The following is a 21700-nucleotide window of genomic DNA, read 5'->3' as shown; positions in this document are numbered from 1 at the left end:
GGGTCTATCTGTTTTCAATACAGGAGGACAACAAACTAACGCTACTTTTGTAGTCTTGCGCAACTCTCAAACAGTACACATAACGTTACACTGATTCCAGATGGCCGTTCTTCTTCATTGCACAAAGGAATAACCTCAACCTATTTCGAAAGACTGGTGACATCCAGTGGAAGCGGTAGGAACTGCAAACAGGTTGATTAGAAATCGAGTATCCCAATGAAACCTCATTGAACAGACGGTGACCTAAAAAAAAAAAATCTGAATGGTTAGTCCTCGGGATTTTGCCTGCTACATAAGTTCTGTGATACTCACAGACATGATTCAAACAGTTTTAGAAACTTCAGTGTTTTCTATCCAAATCTACTAATAATATGCATATCTTATATTCTGGGGATGAGTAGAAGGAAGTTGAAATTGGGCACGCTATTTATCCAAAAGTGAAAATGCTGCCCCCTATCCTAGAGAAGTTAAGGGCTTGCAGCTGGGGCATGTTCTTGATGCAAAGGAGGGGAGTCGCGTAACGTTGGACTCCATCCACTTCAATTCTCACTGTTCTGGCCTACAGCAGGTCTATCGCCTCCTGATCCTGGTGAGATCTGGTGCTGATCTTCTTGCTGCGCCATGGCAGTACATCCATCTGCCACAACTTCTCAACCTGACTGAACAGGTCAGCAGATTGGAACAGCGTAGAGGTGACATAGCATTGTTGGTCAGAGAGGCTGTATTTCAGTCCCTGCGCAGTGCTCTGCAGCCCAGGAGGGTCTTAATGCCAGCTGGGCCTCCTGGTGGGCCCAGCCGGACTGGTTCCACTGGTGTGATCAGGTGGGGGTGCATTCCAGATGACTACCTTATGAAGCTGGTTGAGAGATTGCAAAGAGTGTGCAAAACTGTAATCAAGGCAAAGGGTGGCTACTTTGAAGAATCTAAAATATATTTTGATTTGTTTAACACTTTTTTGGTTACTAGATGATTCCATATGTGTTATTTCATAGTTCTGATGTCTTCACTATTATTCTACAATGTAGAAAATAGAACAAATAACGAAAAACCCTTGAATGAGTAGGTGTGTCCAAAATGTTGACTAGTAATGTACATCTGTTTTTCTTTTCTTTTTAAGATGTCTCTTTCCCTTTGTCCGGCTGCTTCTGTGACCGAGTTTTGAGTGAAGGGGATGAGTACTCTCCCGTAAAATGCTTTCAAGTTTTAGGAGGATGTGTTTTGTGTACAGGCTGGTGGCTGATTCTTGATCTATACTAATTATCCTTCCCGCCATCTTGATAAAGTGCAGAAGCTTGACTTGGGCTTGGGCTCACGTGTTTCCAAACACGAATATCAGACCAAAGAACAGAACACTCAGCAAGACAGATTTATAGAACATTTGTAAGATATGGTGGTCAAAATGGTTCAATTTGCATGAAATAACTTTTTCTGTTTCAATTTCTTAATCTTTGACAAAGGCACAGTCATTGAATTTCAGTTTGTTGTCTATTCCGATTCCCAGGTATTTGTGTGCGGTGAATCAACTGATTCCCCATAGATGTTTGTAGGTGTAGTGGAGTTTTGTTCTGTCTGAAATCAATTTCCATCTCTTTTGTTTTCTTAACGTTTACTTCAAGAAAGTTATCTGCACACCACTGGATACATTTTTTGGTCTGGGTGGAGGAAACCCACAACAGTGGTGTTGTCACGCTCTGACCTTAGATATCTATGTTTTCTTTATATTTTGGTTAGGTCAGAGTGTGACGAGGGTGGGTATGTTCGTTTTTGTATTGTCTAGGGTTTTTGTAGTTCTAGGGGTTTTGTAGGTCTAGGTATTCGTATGTCTATGGTGGCCTAATATGATTCCCAATCAGAGGCAGCTGTTTATCGTTGTCTCTGATTGGGGATCATATTTAGGTAGCCATTTTCCCTTTTGTGTTCGTGGGTTCTTGTCTATGTGTAGTTGCCTGTCAGCACTCGTTTGTATAGCTTCACGGTTCGTTTTGTTGTTTTGTTAGTTTGTTCAGTGTTCATTCTTTTAACCTTTTTGCGCACAGATCCCGATTACGGGATAATTTCCCTAAACAACCGCTGAATTGCAGGGCGCCAAATTCAAAAGTATTACAAAAAATATTTATAATCATGCAATCACAAGTGAAATATACCAAAACACAGCTTAGCTTGTTGTTAATCCACCTATCGTGTCAGATTTTGAAAATATGCTTTACAGAGAAAGAAATCCAAGCTTTTGTGAGTGTATCAATCAATGCTACAACAGCTAGCCCCCAATTAGCATGGTCACGAAAGTCAGAAAAGCAATACAATTAATTGCTTACCTTTGATAATCTTCGGATGTTTGCATTCACGAGACTCCCAGTTACACAATAAATGTTATTTTTGTTCGATAAATATTACTTTTATAACGAAAAAACGCCATTTGGGTTGCGAGTTATGTTGAGAAAACTACAGCCTCGTTCCGTTCGACGAAAATTCCAAAAAGTATCCGTAATGGTCGTAGAAACGAGTCAAATGTTTTTATAATCAATCCTCAGGTTGACAAACATAATCGATAATATTTCAACCGGACCGTAACCTATTCAATAAGAGAGAAAAGGAAAATGGAGAGCTCCCCTCTCGCGCGCAGGAACTATTCAGAGGACACCTGACTACTTTTGAAAAATCTCGTTCATTTTTCAAAATAAAAGCCTGAAACTATGTCGAAAGCCTGGTCACAGCCTGAGGAAGCCATTGGAAAATGAATCTGGTTGATACCCCTTTAAATGGAAGAAAGACTGGTCAGGAAACACAGATAAAAAAAATATATATATCACTTCTGGGTTATATTTTCTCAGGTTTTCGCCTGCAGAATCAGTTTTGTTATACTCACAGACACTATTTTGACAATTTTGGAAAATTTGGAGTGTTTTCTATCCTAATCTGTAAATTATATGCATATTCTACGATCTGGACCTGAGAAATAGTCTGTTTACTTGGGAACGTTATTTAAAAAAAAAAAAATCTGAAGAAGTTAATAAATATAGAAGGTACGCCTTGGTCCGATTCATACGACGAACGTGACAGAAGAACCCACCACAAAAGGACCAAGCAGCGTGTTAACGAGGAGCGGACATCCTGGGCCCGGGTGAAAGATGAGTGGAGGACATGCTGGAGCTGGGAGGAGGTCCAGGGGACAAGACCTTGCCATGGAAACAGGTAGAGATAGCGCAGGAGGAACGGCGACGACACGACGGGACACGGTTAGCACGGAAGCCCGAGAGGCAGCCCCAAGTTAAAACAAATTGGGGGCACACGAGGAGATTGGCTGATTCAGGTTGGAGACCTGAGCCAACGCCTCGTGCTTACCGTGGGGAGCGTGTGACTGGTCAGACACCGTGTTACGCAGTGATACGCACGGTGTCTCCAGTTCGCATTCATAGCCCGGTGCGCTCTATTCCAGCTCCTCACATTTGCCGGGCTGGAATGGACATCCAGCCAGGACGGATGGTGCCGGCTCAGCGCTCCTGGTCTCCAGTACACCTTCTTGGACCAGGATATCCTGTGCCGGCTTTGCGTACTGTGTCTTCGGTGCATCTGCACAGCCCAGTGCGTCCTGCGCTAGCGCTCCGCACTTGCCGGGCTCAAGTGAGCATCCAGCCAGGACACATTGTGCCAGCTCTACGCTCCAGATCTCCAGTGCGCCTCCACAGTCCAGTACGTCCTGTGCCTCCTCTCCGCACTCGCCCTGAGATGCGTGTCATCAGCCTGGTACCATCAGTTCCGGCACCACGCATCAGGCTTCCAGTGCGCTTTCACAGTCCAGAGCTTCCGGCGACAGTTCCCAGTCCAGCGCTTCCGGCGACAGTTCCCAATCCAGCGCTTCCGGCGACAGTTCCCAGTCCATCGCTTCCGCCGACAGTTCCCAGTCCAGCGCTTCCGCCGACAGTTCCCAGTCCGGAACCTCCAACGACGGGCCACAGTCCGGAACCTCCAACGACGGGCCACAGTCCGGAACCTCCACCGACGGTCCACAGTCCGGAATCTCCAGCGACGGTCCCCAGTCCGGGCTCTCCGGCGACGGGCCCCTGTCCGGGGTCTCCAGCAACGGTCCCCATTCCGTGGTCTCTAGCGACGATCCCCAGCCCGGGGTTTCCAGCGACGTTCCCCAGCCCGGGGTCTCCTGCAACGGTTCCCAGTCCGGGGCCTCCGACGATGATCCGCAGTCCAGAGCCTCCGGCGATGATCCACGATCCGGTTCTACAAAGGCAGAGGGATCAGCGTAAGGGGGGGGGGCTGGTATTAGGTATTTGTATGTCTATGGTGGCCTGATATGGTTCCCAATCAGAGTCAGCTGTTTATCATCATATTTAGGTTGCCATTTTCCCTTTTGTGTTCGTGGGTTCTTGTCTATGTGTAGTTGCCTGTCAGCACTCGTTTGTATAGCTTCACGGTTTGTTTTGTTGTTTTGTTAGTTTGTTCAGTGTTCATTATTTTAATAAATATAGAATGTATGGATACAACGCTGCGCCTTGGTCCGATTCATACGACAAACGTGACAGGTGTCATCTGCATTTTTTAAGAATTTGTGGGCTGTGTCAGTGGCTTGACAATCATTTGTGTATAGTGTGTACAGTGTATAGAGTATGGGTGAAAGTACACATCCTTGAGGGGCTACCGCATTAACCATTCATGAAGTAGAAATGGCGGAGTTAAACTTCACTTGTTTCACAAAGAAACTATGAATCCACTTGATCAGTAGAGAGTTGACACCCAAATTCACCAGCTTATCTACCAGTAGGTGGGGTTGGATTGTGTTAAACGCGCTACTGAAGTTAATGAATAAAATTTGCTCTAGACTATTTGCCTTTTCTAAATGTTCATAGATATTGTTCAGCATGACCAGTAACACATATTCAACACCCCTAGAGGCACGGAAGGCGAATTGGTTTGGATCTAATTGGAATGAGAGACCAGAGAGAATTTGTTTTTGAATTGTTTTTTCAAAACATTTCATAGGTACAGATGTCAAGGCTACAGGGCATAAATCGTTCTTTTCTTTTGGCCTGTTGTTTTTAGGTACTGGGACAATCAGTGACGTCTTCGATTCATCTGGAATTATCCCACTGTCCAGTGACAGCTGGAACAACTTCTGTAAATGTAATAGGAGCTGGTCTGCGCATGCCTGAACTGCCTTGCTGCTGATGCCGTCTGGACCATATGATTATTGTGGGTTGACACGTTGAAAGTATTGCTTGACGTCCTTCACAGAGATCTGTATATCAACATCTGATATGCTTTCTATACGGTCCAAGTGTACTTTCTGCTGCGATATGAAATCACACGTCAAACCAACAATGAAAACTGTGCAAATAATTTCGAAAAGCAAGGTCTTTTCCGACTGTCATACAATGTGTCTTTGGTTTGTGATGGTTTGTAGCCCTTGCCAGGCTTTTCTACTGTCCTTGTCCTTGAAAAGGTTTTCTAATTCGTCTTTGTATGCTGCCTTGCACTCCTTGATTTTGCTTTTGAGTCGCGTCTGATTATTTTTCCTTTCCTCTTTACTGCCACCTGATTTAAAAAAAAAAATGTTTTTAAGGAAGATGTTGACTTTCTTTTTGGGAAAAACGAGATCCTCACAGAAACAGATGTACTCAGAGACAGTATCCGCTGCCTCTTACAGGTCGTTGGCGCTGTCCGTCAGGGTCGCCCAGTCAGTGGACTCAAAACAGTTCTGGAGGATTTCAGTAGCTTCATAGGTGGCCCTGGAGTGTCCCTGGAGTAACATCGTTCACGGGAATATATGGGTCGCCTCAGGGTGTAGCAGCAAACCCGATGTTTCAGTGGAGACGTGCAATGCTCCGACCAGGAGGCAGGGTTGTCTTCCCTAATCGTACATGGGTCTCGCTGTCTGGATGTGGGACTTGATCTCTAGAAACTTCCTGTGTTATGCTACAGTACATGACCGAAAGTGTGTGGACACCTGCTCGTCGAACATCTCATTCCAAAATCATGGGCATTAATATGGAGTTGGTCCCCCTTTGCTGCTATAACAGCCTCTACTCTTCTGGGAAGGCTTTCCACTAGATGTTGGAACAATACTGCAGGGACTTGCTTCCATTCAGCCACAAGAGCATTAAGGAGGTCAGGCACTAATGTTGGGCGATTAGGCCTGGCTCACAGTCAGCGTTCCATGTCATCCCAAAGGTGTGCAATGGGGTTGAGGTCAGTGCTCTGTGCAGGCCAGTCAAGTTCTTCCACACCGATCCCGACAAACCATTTCATGCTGAGACAGGATAGGGCCTTCCCCAAACTGTTGCCACAATGGTGTCAGTACAGAATCGTGTGTAATGTAATTGTATGCTGTAGCGTCAAGATTTCCCTTCACTGGAACTAAGCGGCCTGGCCTGAACCATGAAAAACAGCCCCAGACCATTATTCCACCTCCACCAAACTTGACAGTTGGCACTATGCATTCAGGCACGTAGCGTTATCCTGGCATCCGCCAAATCCAGATTCGTCCTTCGGACTGCCAGATGATGAAGCGTGATTCATCACTCCAGAGATCGCGTTCCCACTGCTCCAGTGTCAAATGGTAGCAAGCTTTACACCACTCAAGCCGACGCTTGGCATTGTGCATGGTGATCTTAGGCTTGTGTCTGGATGCTTGGCCATGGAAACCCATTTCAATGAGCACCCGATGAACAGTTCTTGTGCTGACGTTGCTTCTGGAGGCAGTTTGGAACTCGTTAGTAAGTGTTGCAACCGAGGACAGACAATTTTTATGTGCTTCAGCACTCTGCTGTCCCGTTCTGTGAGCTTGTGTGGCCTACCACTTCACGGCTGAGCCGTTGTTGCTCAAATACGTTTCCACTTCACAATAACAGCACTTACAGTTGACCGAGGCAGCTGTAAGAGGGCAGAAATTTTACGAACAGACTTGTTATAAAGGTGGCATCCTATGACGGTGCCACGTTGAAAGTCTCTGAGCTCTTCAGTAAGGCCATTCTACTGCCAATGTTTGTCTATGGAGATTGCGTGGCTGTGTGCTCAATTTTATACACCTGTCAGCACCTGTCAGTGTTGCTGAAATAGTCGAATCCACTAATTTGAAGGGATGCCACCTAGTTTTGTGTATATATAGTGTATGTAGTATATATTTTATATTTTCTCACTGCAACCGCCAACCACAGGAAGACTCAGGAGCCCGGTCTCAATGAGTGTAGACAGCCTGCTGCTCCCGCTCTGCTAATCACCACATTGGGGGAGGAGAGGTAGGGAGCCCACGTAGGTAACTGGTGGGCCCTGCCTTGGTTGGGTAACTGATCAATACAAATAATAAAATAAACTGCATAATAAAGGAATGTGACTGGTCAGTTGTGTGAGTCAGGGGCTGGGCCCCGAGCAAAAAAAGACCAATACAAATTTAAAAAATGTATATTACATTTTTTATCCAACCACAGTAGCCCGCTCTCAATGTTCAAAATACACCAGAGAGTATAATTTAGCCACAGGATCAATAGTTGATAAAAAATGATTTAATTCAAGATTAAGTTTTATCACAAGCACATAGAGGTGTCTGCCAAAATTAAGGAAACACCAACATAAAGTGTATTAAAATTGTATTGCACCACCACGAGCTGGCAGAACAGCTTCAATGCGCCTTGGCATAGATTCTACAAGTGGACCTGAACCATGCCAGGAAATGCACCCCACACCATAACATACAGGTATCCCTTGTTTATTCAAGTGTTTCCTTTATTTTGGCAGTTACAATGTACCTGTATTTGGGAAGGCTGCAGTTTGGCAGCATGAGTGCCAAATATAGGCTACAGATTTTTTGCATTGTGGATAGACATACAATCCATACAAGAGTTTTTAACCTTTCACTGCTACCAAACCCGGATCCGGGATCCCCCCCATCACAAAAGCTGACTAGCATAGCCTAGCCTAAAGCTACAGGGATATCATATAATAAAATGTTCATGAAATCACAAGTCCAAGACACCAAATGAAAGATACAGATCTTGTGAATCCAGCCATCATTTCCGATTTTTTAAATGTTTTACAGGGAAGACAAAATATGTATTTCTATTGGCTAACCACCATAGCAAAAGACACAACTTTTTTTTGTCCACCATTTTTCCCTGCATAGGTAGCCATCACTAATTCGACCAAATAAAGATATAAATAGCCACTAACCAAGAAAAAACTTCATCAGATGACAGTCTGATAACATATTTATTGTATAGCATATGTTTTGTTAGAAAAATGTGCATATTTCAGGTATAAATCATAGTTTACCATTGCAGCCACTATCACAAAACTCACCAAAGCGACTAGAATAACTACAGAGAGCAACGTGTATTACCTAATTACTAATCATAAAACATTTCTTAAAAATACACAGCGTACAGTAATTGAGACACAGATCCTGTGAATCCAGACAATATTTCAGATTTTCTAAGTGTTTTACAGCGAAAACACAATATATCGTTATATTAGCATACCACATGTGCAAACATTACCCCAGCATTGATTCAAGGCAAAAAGAGCGATAGCGTTATCACCACCAAAATATATGAATTTTTTCACTAACCTTCTCAGAATTCTTCCGATGACACTCCTGTAACATCATATTACAACATACATATAGAGTTTGTTCGAAAATGTGCATATTTAGCCACAAAAATCGTGGTTATACAATGAGAAAAGTAGCCAAACTGGCCAGAAAATGTCGGGCGCCATCTTGAAGAGTGACTTAGTCTAATCAATAAATAATCATAAACTTGACTAAAAAATACAGCGTGGACAGCAATTGAAAGACAAATGAGTTCTTAATGCAATCGCTGAATTACATTTTTTAAATTAACCTTACTGCGCAATACAGGGTCCGATAACGCAAGGCTACACTGCAAGAAATGGCGTCTCATGCAGTTAACTTTTTTCAACAGAACAATGAATTATCAGCATAAATAGTTCTTACTTTTCGATGAACTCTCATCAGAATCTTAGGATTAGGTGTCCTTTGTCCAAAAGAATCGTTGCTAGGTTGGAGAACGTTGTCTTCAGAGTTGCAATTAGCTGTAAACATTAGCACGAAAGAGAGAGATACCCAAGTTCCTACAGCGCCAAGGAAATAAATACCCGAAAATCGCAATATACTGACATAAACTGAAATAATTCGGTTCAAAATAACAAGATTATGATGTCTTTAAAGCCTATATCGAATAAAAACATGACCGGAATTATCTAAGGAGCTAAAACCAGAGCTTCTACAACGACATGCCAAGCTCTTCTTTGCGCCTGAGCGAAGATCCAAAAGAACGGCCACCGTGATTCCAATCAATTTATAACCTTTGGGAACTACGCAGAAAGTCCATTTCAAGTCTCCCTATTCGCTGACACCCAGGGGAAGGCGTATGCAGTGCATCTCAACCAATAGAGGACAGGCAAATTAATACACAGGTCTCAGAACAGCCAGTAAAATTCTGCATTCTGACATACACATAGGAAAATTGCTCTAAGTCGAGTTCTGTTTCACCCACAGATATAATTCAAACGGTTTTAGAAACTAGAGAGTGTTTTCTATCCAATAGTAATAATAATATGCATATTGTACGAGCAAGAATTGAGTACGAGGCAGTTTAATTTGGAAACTAATTTGGACTATGTCGAAATGGCACCCCCCTAGTGGCAAGAAGTTTTAAAACCTCTACCCTGGCAATTTGACTGTTAAACTCATGGGTACACAAGCAATGGATGCCAGTCGTGACTTGAATAAGAACTGCCATCTATGGATTATATTTCTATGGTTGGTTGCCGCTGTCGGTTTGCCTTTTGCAGATTTCAAAATACAATTGCAGGAAAAACATATAGTTTGGAAAGCAAATGCATACTGCTGAAAAGAGAAGACTAATCTGTCTGTAGAACCAATTTGTAGTTAACAGCGGCACTGTTTTTCAAAGTAGCTCATCTTGAGATAGGCTATTGCCACGACGAGCGCATCGGCCATCACCGTCAGTAGCCTATAGCCCTATTTGCACAGGATTAGTTTTACTGGGGGAGATAGGATTATGTAATTATGTACACGAGCACAAATAACCACAAATAACCAATCTGCCATTTTTACATAGCAGGAGAGTAATAATTCCAGTCAAAAAAACCTACTGTTTTTCGACTAACTCCAAGGTCCTCTGATAATACTAGTCCTGTGCGAATCGACATCCATGTGTTTTGAGAGAAATGTCTGAGCTTGACAAGTGTTGCTCACGGTTTGAGCATGAAAACAATAACTGATTAGATAAATTGATGCTTAAAATGAAGTGCTGTGCATAAACTATATATGAAGGGCCTAAATGTACAGTGCATTCGGAAAGTATTCAGACCCCTTGACTTTATCCACATTTTGTTATGTTAAAGCCTTATTCTAAAATGGATTAAATAATTTTTTCCCTCATCAAACTACACACAATACGCCATAATGACAAAGCGAAAACAGGTTTTTAGAAATGTTGGCAAATTTATAAAACAACACAACAGAAATACCTTATTTACATAAGTATTCAGACCCTTTTCTATAAGACTTGAAATTGAAATTGAGCTCTGGTGCATGCTATTTCCATTAAATCATCCTTGAGCTGTTTCTGCAACTTGATTGGACATGATTTGGAAAGGTACACAGCTGTCTATATAAGGTTCCACAGTTGACAGTGCATGCCAGAGCAAAATCAAAGCCATGAGGTTGAAGGAATTGTCCGTAGAGCTCCGAGACAGGATTGCGTCAGTTCACCTTCCAACAGGACAACAGAAGAATGAGAAAAAACTCCCCAAATACAGGTGTTTCAAGCGTCATTGTAGCATCATACCCAAGAAGACTGAAGGCTGTAATTGCTGCCAAAGATGATTCAACAAAATACTGAGTAAAGGGTCTGAATACTTCGCGGCTGAGCCGTTGTTGCTCCTAAGACGTTTCCACTTCACAATAACAGCCCTTACAGTTGACCGGGGCAGCACTAAGAGGGCAGAAAAAAAGTTTGAACACACCTACTCATTCAAGGGTTTTTCTTTATTTTCACAATTTTCTAAATTTTAGAATAATAGTGAAGACATCAAAATTATGAAATAACACATATATGTACAACCAAAAAAGTGTTAAACAGATCAAAATATACAGTTGAAGTCGGAAGTTTGCATAAACCTTAAACAAATACATTTAAACTCAGTTTTTCACAATTCCTGACATTTAATTATAGTAAAAATTGCCTGTCTTAGGTCAGTTAGGATCACTACTTTATTTTAAGAATGTGAAATGTCAGAATGATTTATTTATTTCAGCTTTTATTTCTTTCATCACATTCCCAGTGGATCAGAAGTGTACATACACTCAATTAGTATTTGGTAGCATTGCCTTTCAATTCTTTAACTTGGGTCAAATATTTTGTGTAGCCTTCCACAAGCTTCCCACAATAAGTTGGGTGAATTTTGGCCCATTCCGCCTGACAGAGCTGGTGTAACTGAGTCAGGTTTTAAGGTCTCCTTGCTCGCATACGCTTTATCAGTTCTGGCAACAAATGTTCTATGGGATTGAGGTCAGCGCTTTGTGATGGCCACTACAATACCTTGACTTTGTTGTCCTTAAGCCATTATGCAACAACTTTGGAAGTATGCTTGGGGTCATTGTCCATTTGGAGAACCCATTTGCGACCAAGCTTTAACTTCCTGACTGATGTCTTGAGATGTTCCTTCAATATATCCACATACTTTTCCATTCCTCATGACTCTATTTTGTGAGGTGCACCAGTCCCTCCTGCAGAAAAGCACCCCAACAACATGATGCTGCCACCCCCATGCTTCACGTTTGGGATGGTGTTCTTCGGCTTGCAAACGTCCCCCTTTTTACTTGAAACATAACAAAGGTCATTATGGCCAAACAGTTCTATTTTTGTTTCATCAGACCAGAGGACATTTCTCCAAGAAGTACTATCTTTGTCCTCATGTGCAGTTGCAAACCATAGTTTGGAGCAGTTGCTTCTTCTTCTTGCTGAGCGGCCTTTCAGGTTATGTCGATATAGGACTCATTTTACCGAGGATATAGATGCTTTTGTACCTGTTTCCTGCAGCATCTTCACAAGGTACTTTGCTGTTGTTCAGGGATTGATTTGCATTTTTCGCACCAAAGTATGTTCATATCTAGGAGACAGAATGCGTCTCCTTCCTGAGCGGTATGACGGCTGCATGGTCCCATGGTGTTTGTACTTGCGTACTATTGTTTGTACAGATGAACGTGGTATCTTCAGGCATTTGGAAATTGCTCCCAAGGATGAACCAGACTTGTGGAGGTCTACAAAAAATGTTCTTAGGTCTTGGCTGATTTTCCCATGATGTCAAGCAAAGAGGCACTGAGTTTGAAGGACGTCCTTGAAATACACTGCTCAAAAAAATAAAGGGAACACTTAAACAACACAATGTAACTCCAAGTCAATCACACTTCTGTGAAATCAAACTGTCCACTTAGGAAGCAACACTGATTGACAATAAATTTCACATGCTGTTGTGCAAATGGAATAGACAACAGGTGGAAATTATAGGCAATTAGCAAGACACCCCCAATAAAGGAGTGGTTCTGCAGGTGGTGACCACAGACCACTTCTCAGTTCCTATGCTTCCTGGCTGATGTTTTGGTCACTTTTGAATGCTGGCGGTGCTTTCACTCTAGTGGTAGCATGAGACGGAGTCTACAACCCACACAAGTGGCTCAGGTAGTGCAGCTCATCCAGGATGGCACATCAATGCGAGCTGTGGCAAGAAGGTTTGCTGTGTCTGTCAACGTAGTGTCCAGAGCATGGAGGCGCTACCGGGAGACAGGCCAGTACATCAGTAGACGTGGAGGAGGCCGTAGGAGGGCAACAACCCAGCAGCAGGACCGCTACCTCCGCCTTTGTGCAAGGAGGAGCAGGAGGAGGGAGCACTGCCAGAGCCCTGCAAAATGACCTCCAGCAGGCCACAAATGTGCATGTGTCTGCTCAAACGGTCAGAAACAGACTCCATGAGGGTGGTGTGAGGGTCCGACGTCCACAGGTGGGGGTTGTGCTTACAGCCCAACACCGTGCAGGACGTTTGGCATTTGCCAGAGAACACCAAGATTGGCAAATTCGCCACTGGCGCCCTGTGCTCTTCACAGATGAAAGCAGGTTCACACTGAGCACATGTTGACAGACGTGACAGAGTCTGGAGACGCCGTGGAGAACGTTCTGCTGCCTGCAAGATCCTCCAGCATGACCGATTTGGCGGTGGGTCAGTCATGGTGTGGGGTGGCATTTCTTTGGGGGGCCGCACAGCCCTCCATGTGCTCGCCAGAGGTAGCCTGACTGCCATTAGGTACCGAGATGAGATTCTCAGACCCCTTGTGAGACCATATGCTGGTGCGGTTGGCCCTGGGTTCTTCCTAATGCAAGATAATGCTAGACCTCATGTGGCTGGAGTGTGTCAGCAGTTCCTGCAAGAGGAAGGCATTGATGCTATGGACTGGCCCGCCCGTTCCCCAGACCTGAATCCAATTGAGCACATCTGGGACATCATGTCTCGCTCCATCCACCAACGCCACGTTGCACCACAGACTGTCCAGGAGTTGGCGGATGCTTTAGTCCAGGTCTGGGAGGAGATCCCTCAGGAGACCATCCGCCACCTCATCAGGAGCATGCCCAGGCATTGTAGGGAGGTCATACAGGCACGTGGAGGCCACACACACTACTGAGCCTCATTTTGACTTGTTTTAAGGACATTACATCAAAGTTGGATCAGCCTGTAGTGTGGTTTTCAACTTTAATTTTGAGTTTGACTCCAAATCCAGACCTCCATGTGTTGATAAGTTTGATTTCCATTGATCATTTTTGTGTGATTTTGTTGTCAGCACATTCAACTATGTAAAGAAAAAAGTATTTAATAAGAATATTTCATTCATTCAGATCTAGGATGTGTTATTTTAGTGTTCCCTTTATTTTTTTGAGCAGTGTACATCCACAGGTACACCTCCAATTGACTCAAATGATGTCAATTAGCCTATCAGAAGCTTCTAAAGCCATGACATAATTTTCTGGAATTGTCCAAGCTGTTTAAAGGCACAGTCAACTTAGTGTATGTAAACTTCTGACCCACTGGAATTGTGATTGTGAATTATAAGTGAAATAATCGGTCTGTAAACAATTGTTGGAAAAATTACTGGTGTCATTCACAAAGTAGATGTCCTAACCGACTTGCCAAAACTATAGTTTGTTAACAAGAAATTTGTGGAGTGGTTGAAAAACGAGTTTTAATGACTCCAACCTAAGTGTATGTAAACCATCGACTTCAACTGTATTTTTTAGATTGACAGCTTTGCACACTCTTGGCATTCTCTAATCCAACATCACCTGGAAAGCTTTTTCAACAGTCTTGAAGGAGTTCCCACATATCCTGAGAACTTGTTGGCTGCTTTTCCTTTTTGTTATTTTGGAACCAAAAATCTCACATTTGGGCTGATCAGACCAAAGGACAGATTTCCATGGTTATAATGTCCATTGCTCATGTTTCTTGGTCCAAGTTTCTTCTTCTTACTGGTGTCCTTTAGTAGTGTTTTCTTTTCAGCAATTCGACCATGAAGGCCTGATTCACGCATTCTCCTCTGAACAGTTGATGATGAGATGTGTCTGTTTCTTGAACTCTGTGAAGCATTTATTTGGGCTGCAATTTCTGAGGTTCAGTTAACTCCAATGAACTCATCCTCTGCAGCAGAACTACCTCTGGGTCTTCCTTTTCATTTTCATCATAGCGTTTGATGGTATTTGCAACTGCACCTCAAGAAATTTTAAAAGTTCTTGGAATGTCTTAAATTAATGATGGACTTTCATATCTCTGCTTATTTAAGCTGTTCTTGCCATAATATGGACTTGGTATTTTACCAAATATCTTCAGTTTACCACCCCTACCTTGTCACAATACAACTTATTGGCTCAAACCTCTTTGGGCTAGGCGTGTCTCAAGCGACCCACCTCGACAACATCCGGTGAAATTGCAGAGCGCCAAATTCAAATGACAGAAATCGTAATATTAAACTTTCATGAAAACACAAGTTTCATACATCATTTAAAATATAAACGTATTGTTAATCCAGCTGCGTTGTCAGATTTCAAAAAGTCTTTACGGCGAAAGCACACTATGCAATTATCTGAGGACAGCGCCCCGCATACAAAAGCATTAAAAACATTTTCCAACCAAGCAGATGCATCGCGAAAGTCAGAAATAGCGATAAAATAAATCCCTTACCTTTCAAGATCTTCATCTGGTTTCAATCACAGGGGTCCCTGTTACATAACAAATTGTCCTTTTGTTTGATAAAGTCTTTCTTTATATCCCCAAAAAGCAAGTTTATTTGGCACGCTTCATTCAATAATCCACCGGTTTCCCCTCGTTCAAAATGCATGCAAAATTAATCCCAAACGTTACCATTAAACTTGGTCCAAACACGTCAAACAACGTTCCTAATCAATCCTCAGGTACCCTATTATGTAAATAAACAATAACATTTAAGACGGAAAATAGTATATTCAATACCATAGATAAATAACCAAGTGCGCGAGCGCATCACAAGAGCGCATCACAATCATTTTCCAACCAAGCAGATACATCACGAAAGTCAGAAATAGCGATAAAATATATCACTTACCTTTGAAGATCTTCATCTTTTTGCAATCCCAAATGTCCCAGTTACACAATGAATGGTCGTTTTGTTTGATAAAGTTCTTCTTTATATCCCAAAAATGTCAGTTTATTTGGCGCATTTGATTCAGAAATACACCTGTTCCAACTCGCCCAACATGCCTACAAAGGAATCTAAAAAGTAACCTGTAAACTTGGTCCAAACATTTCAAACAACGTTTCTAATCCAACCTCAGGTACCCTAATATGTAAATAATCAATAAAATGTATACCGGAGAAAAATAACGAGGAGCGCGTAGTGAGTGACATTTAGAAAGAATACGACTACTTCTTCATTTAAAAAAAAGAAAAACATTGAACAATTTCTAAAGACTGTTGACTTCTAGTGGAAGCCATAGGAATGCAATCTGGGTCCTAATAATTCGGCTTTCCCATAGAAAATCATTGGAATGTTGAATGACCTTAAAAAATAATTTTCCTGAATGGATTGTCCTCGGGGTTTCGCCTGCCAAATCAGTTATGTTATATTCACAGACATTATTTTAACAGTTTTAGAAGCTTTACAGTGTTTTCTATCCAATACTACCATGCATATGCATATCCTAGCTTCTGCGCCTGAGGAACAGGCAGTTTACTTTGGGCACCTCAGTCATCCAACTTTCCGAATACTGAAGGAATGAAATTCCACAAATTAACTTTTAACAAGGCACACCTGTTAATTGAAATGAATTCCAGGTTACTGCCTCATGAAGCTGGTTGAGAGAATGCCAAGAGTGTACAAAGCTGTCATCAAGGCAAAGGCTGACTACTTTGAAGAATCTCAAATATAAAATATATTTTGATTTGTTTAACACTTTTTGGTTACTACATGATTTCATATGTGTTATTTCATAGTTTTGATGTCTTCGCTACTGCTGTCTACAATGTAGAAAAACCCTGGAATGAGTAGGTCTCCAAACTTTTGAGTGGTACAGTATATGTACGGTATAAGTGAATTAAAATGGGGTGACTGTACAAAAAGCTCTGTAATTTCTAAACGGTTCACCCAATATGCATGGAGATACCGTCAAATTAAAGCCGACAGTCTGCACGTTAACCTCATAGTCATTGTGTCATTTCATTGCTGGAGTATGGAGTCAAAACTGTAGGACTGTCCCAGTACTTTTGGAACTGACTGTATATATGCCATTTATCAGGCGCTTTTACCCAAGTTCCTACATTTACAAATGGGTGGCCTCATCAGGAATTGAACCTATGATCCAGGCATTGCTAGCTCCATGGTCTACCAACTGAGCCACACAGGACCACATAGGTAATGTATAAACTATACAATATGTTGTTTTAATGCCACCCCTCCCTCTGTGTGTTCAAAGGAGATCCTTGGCCTTGGACAGATCCAGCCCTACAGATCAAAGAGAGCCCTGTTCGCCCCCCGCATGCATGTCAGTGAGAACATGGAGCCACCATTCCCGAAAGTCATTGGCACGGTAAGGCTCACCCGTCCGTCCCACCTCGGACACCTTCTGATACACTAATAGACGGATTGTGGACTGTTTACCACCATATTTAGTGTTATTCACAATCAAGCAATGTGGATATCCATATTCCAGTGAAAACATGCCTCTCCACTGTGAATAGTGGCCAGGGAATTTAATACAGGGAAACTCAAATCCATTCTACCTAATCTCTACCAGCATGTTAAATGTGTAACCAGAGGGAAAAGAAAACCAACTTTGCTCCACAAACAGAGACGCGTACAAAGCTCTCCCTCACCCTCCATTTGGCAAATCTGATCGTAATTCTGTCTTCCTGATTCCTGCTTACAAGCTGAAACTAAAACAGGAGGCACCAGTGACTCGGTCAATAAAAAAGTGGTCAGATGAAGCAGATGCTAAGCAACAGGACTGCTAGCACAGACTGGAATATGTTCCGGGATTCTTCTGATGGCATTGAGGAGTACACCACATCAGTCACTGGCTTCATCAATAAGTGCATGGATGACATCGTCCCCACAGTGACAGTACATACATATCCCAACCAGAAGCCATGGATAACAGGCAACATCCGCACTGAGCTAAAGGGTAGAGCTGCCGCTTTCAAGGAGCGGGACTATAACCTGGAAGCTTATAAGAAATCCCGCTCTACCCTCCGACGAACCATCAAACAGGCTAAGCGTCAATACAGGAATAAGATTGAATCGTACTACACTGGCTCTGACTCTCGTCAGATGTGGCAGGGCTTGAACACTATTACAGACTACAAAGGGAAGCACGGCCACGAGCTCCCCAGTGACACGAACCTACCAGACGAGCTAAATTACCTCTATGCTCGCTTCGAGGCAAGCAACACTGAAGCATGCATGAGAGCACCAGCTGTTCTGGACAACTGTGTTATCACGCTCTCCATATCCGATGTGAGTAAGACCTTAAAACAGGTCAATATTCACAAGGCCGCAGGGCCAGATGGATTACCAGGACGTGTACTCCGAGCATGCACTGCCTAACTGGCAAGTGTCTTCACTGACATTTTCAACCAGTCCCTGACTGAGTCTGTAATACCAACATGTTTCAAGCAGACCACCATAGTCCCTGTGCCCAAGAACACTAAGGTAACCTCCCTAAAGGACTACTGACCCGTAACACTCATGTCTGTAGCCAATAAGTGCTTTGAAAGGCTGGTCATGGCTCACATCAACACCATTATCCCAGAAAAAAGCATTGTTGGTTAAGGGCTTGTAAGTAAGCATTTCACTGCGCATGTGACAAATAAAATTTGATTTGATTTTGAATAACATGAATAATCAGCATTTAAGCAGCATAAACAATTAGCCCTCACAAACAAAACTGTGTGTGTTTGAATTTGATATTTTAGTCCTATATTTCTTTCTCAAAACTACCCAATCCTTTTTGGATGATAGTCAAAACAAATATATGACTCGATGAATATAACTTGATGTATTCCTTTTTATTAAAAAGGCTAGATCCTTGATATCCTTCTCTGGTTATGTTACCAAGGGTTGATACAAAACAACATTTAGTTGTACCATGCTCAAGTGCTTTGATTGATTTTTCGGAATACATTGGTGGCTAGGTCATTTGATCAGAGTTGTTTGGTGTTAATGTGTGTACAAGTAATTCAGCTTAGATGAGATAGATGGAGGGCCCATTTGACTCCTGTTCCATTTAGGAACTCAGACTTACAGGTTCAAGCCTACAGACCATCTGTAAAAACAGGAATAGATTTAATAGTTTATGTGGAACAGCTATTGGACTTTTACAGAGGTTATACCTTCCATAATTGAGTCCTCACAGCCTCATTTGCAGAAGGGACACTAAGACATGAAGCAATGTATTTTCAGGACGTTGTGTGTGTGTGTGTGTGTGTGTGTGTGTGTGTGTGTGTGTGTGTGTGTGTGTGTGTGTGTGTGTGTGTGTGTGTGTGTGTGTGTGTGTGTGTGTGTGTGTGTGTGTGTGTGTGTGTGTGTGTGTGTGTGTGTGTGTGTGTGTGTGTGTGTGTGTGTGTGTGTGTGTGTGTGTGTGTGTGTGCGTGACTTACGTGCGTGACTTACGTGTTTGTGTCTGTGACCGAGAGAGAGAGAGCTTTGCAGTTGAGACTAAAGAATCAACCACTTCTCAGAACACCCAGAAAGAGAGTCTGAAAATGAAACCTTAAAAGAGAGACATCACAAAGCTGAGCTGTGATGTGTCATGCCCCCAATGTGAGAGAAAGAGACAGAGAGCGTGAGGGAGATCTACAGTCAGCAGATTAGTTTGGTTTACAGGAGTTCTGTAGGTGTTATGGACAAACTGTTAAATTAGTTGAAAAGAAAACATACAGCTTGTAATTGTTTTCTTCAGGAACTTACTGATTACATACTGTAGATACAGACACAACATATCCTTTCTTTTCTGTCCGTACAAGATTAATTTCAGTGTTACAAGGATCATGTAATATACTGTATGGCATGCATCAGTGATGTGCCTCCACTGATGGCAGAACGAGACAAGGGTTGACATGCTCCTGGTTTGGAGTAGTCATCGCTCCATAGAGAGATTATGTTACAATCTTATGAAGAAGCTCAGTAAGACTGTGCTGGGAATGATCCCACTACCAAGTCTTTCTCTCTCTATCTCTCTCTTTCTCTCTTTCTCTGCGCTCACCTTCTCCCCATAGTTATGCTATTTTATCTGACGGCAGCTATACATCGGAGAGCAGGCACTATTTATTTTGAAAATGGATACAGCTTCTCCTCATCCTCCTCACCACCATCATGGTAGCCATTGCTTTCTCATGTGTTGCCCCTATGAGGGAGAGCCTGGTAAAGGGAATGGATTTGATATAGGGTTGTCGTGTCTTTGGCTATGCCGGATTAAGTGTTATGACATGCTATTCTATAAAATACTTTCTCCGTAATTAATATTACCTGATTGAGCTAATCATGTAAATGTAATTAACTAGAGCGGAGGGGCACCACGAAAGAATATTTATAGAGCTGTTATCTTCCGAATAAACTCTTAACCTTTCACGAGCCTCTACCCCGGGTCCGGGATCACCCCCCACCCCCCCCACACACTGATTAGCATAGCTAGCATAGCTTCACAAGTAGATAGTAGCATCTAAATATCATTAAATCACAAGTCCAAGACACCAGATGAAAGATACAGATCTTGTGAATAAAGCCACCATTTCAGATTTTTCAAATGTTTTACAGGGAAGACACAATATGTAAATCTATTAGCTAAACACGTTAGCAAAATACACCACTTTTCTAACTCCATCAGTTTCTTACTCCTTCAGGTGCTATCACCAATTCGGCTAAACTAAGATATTGATAGCCAATAACCTATAAAAAACCTCTTCAGATGACAGTCTGATAACATATTTATGGTATAGGATAGGTGTTGTTAGAAAAAAGTGCATATTTCAGGTAGAAATCACAGTTTACAATTGCACCGACCATCACAAATCGACTAGAATTACTAGATAGAGCAACGTGTATGACCAATTTACTCATCATAAAACATTTCATAAAAATAGACAAAGCATAGCAATGGAAAGACCCAGTTCTTGTGATTTCAGACCATATTTCAGATTTTCTAAGCGTTTTTCAGCGAAAACACAATAAATCGATAAGTTAGCATACCACATGTGCAAACGTTACCAGAGCATCGATTCCAGCCAAAGAGCGCTATAACGTAATCACCGCCAAAATATATTAATTTTTTCACTAACCTTCTCAGAATTCTTCAGATGACACTCCTGTAACATCATTTTACAACATACATATACAGTTTGTTCGAAAAGGTGCATATTTAGCCATACAAAACCGTGGTTACACAATAAAAATACTAGGAAATCAAGCCCCAATATGTCTGACGTCATCTATCAGAGTGATCTAGTTTAATTGAAAGCTAATCATATACTTGACTAAAAAATACAGGGTTGACAGGAATCGAAAGACAAATTAGTTCTTAATGCAACCGCTGATTTACATTTTTAAAATTATCCTTACTTTTCAATACAGGGTTCGCCAAGTGACGCGATAACAAACAAAATGGCGAAATATGCGTTTAAAATATTTCGACAGAACAACAATTTATCATATTAAATATTGCTTACTTTGAGCTGATCTTCCATCATATTCTTGGGCAATGTATCCTTTCTATGTTATAAACGTCTTTTGGTCGATAGATGTCCTCTGTCCTTCGAAATGTCCACCACCAACGACCGACACCCCGAAACGTTTCCAAAGCTAAAAAGGGCACGACAAAGAAATTCCTCAAAATCGCACTAAACGGATATAAATTGCTATAAAACGGTTCAAATTAACTACATTATGATGTTTTTAACAACTATAACGACTGAAAACATGACCGGAGAAATCTAACTAGTTAAACAACGATTTGGAATGAGGCAGGTCCGATGCCCATCTTGCTTGTGGCGCGCGGAGAAGAGAGGGAGGTGCTCCCACGTTTTGTGGTTTTATATGGGCTGGGATTGTGCAATAGACTCCATTCAAAACGTGATGACG

The 21700-nt window shown here is 42.2% G+C and overlaps 1 protein-coding gene across 1 annotated transcript in view; it reads left to right on the top strand.

Annotated features, from left to right (window-relative positions):
• Positions 1–21700, top strand: part of LOC139539869 (cadherin-13-like) — a 704975-nt gene that overhangs the window by 260293 nt on the left and 422982 nt on the right. Inside the window, exon 4 of the mRNA XM_071343218.1 lies at positions 17043–17156. Coding sequence (XP_071199319.1) covers positions 17043–17156 — 114 coding nt within the window. The remainder of the gene's footprint in view (positions 1–17042; positions 17157–21700) is intronic.

Source organism: Salvelinus alpinus, chromosome 15 (assembly GCF_045679555.1).
Source record: "Salvelinus alpinus chromosome 15, SLU_Salpinus.1, whole genome shotgun sequence".
NCBI lineage: Eukaryota > Metazoa > Chordata > Actinopteri > Salmoniformes > Salmonidae > Salvelinus > Salvelinus alpinus.
Note: the sequence above shows the minus strand (reverse complement) of the source record. Positions and strands in the feature narration are given on the sequence as shown.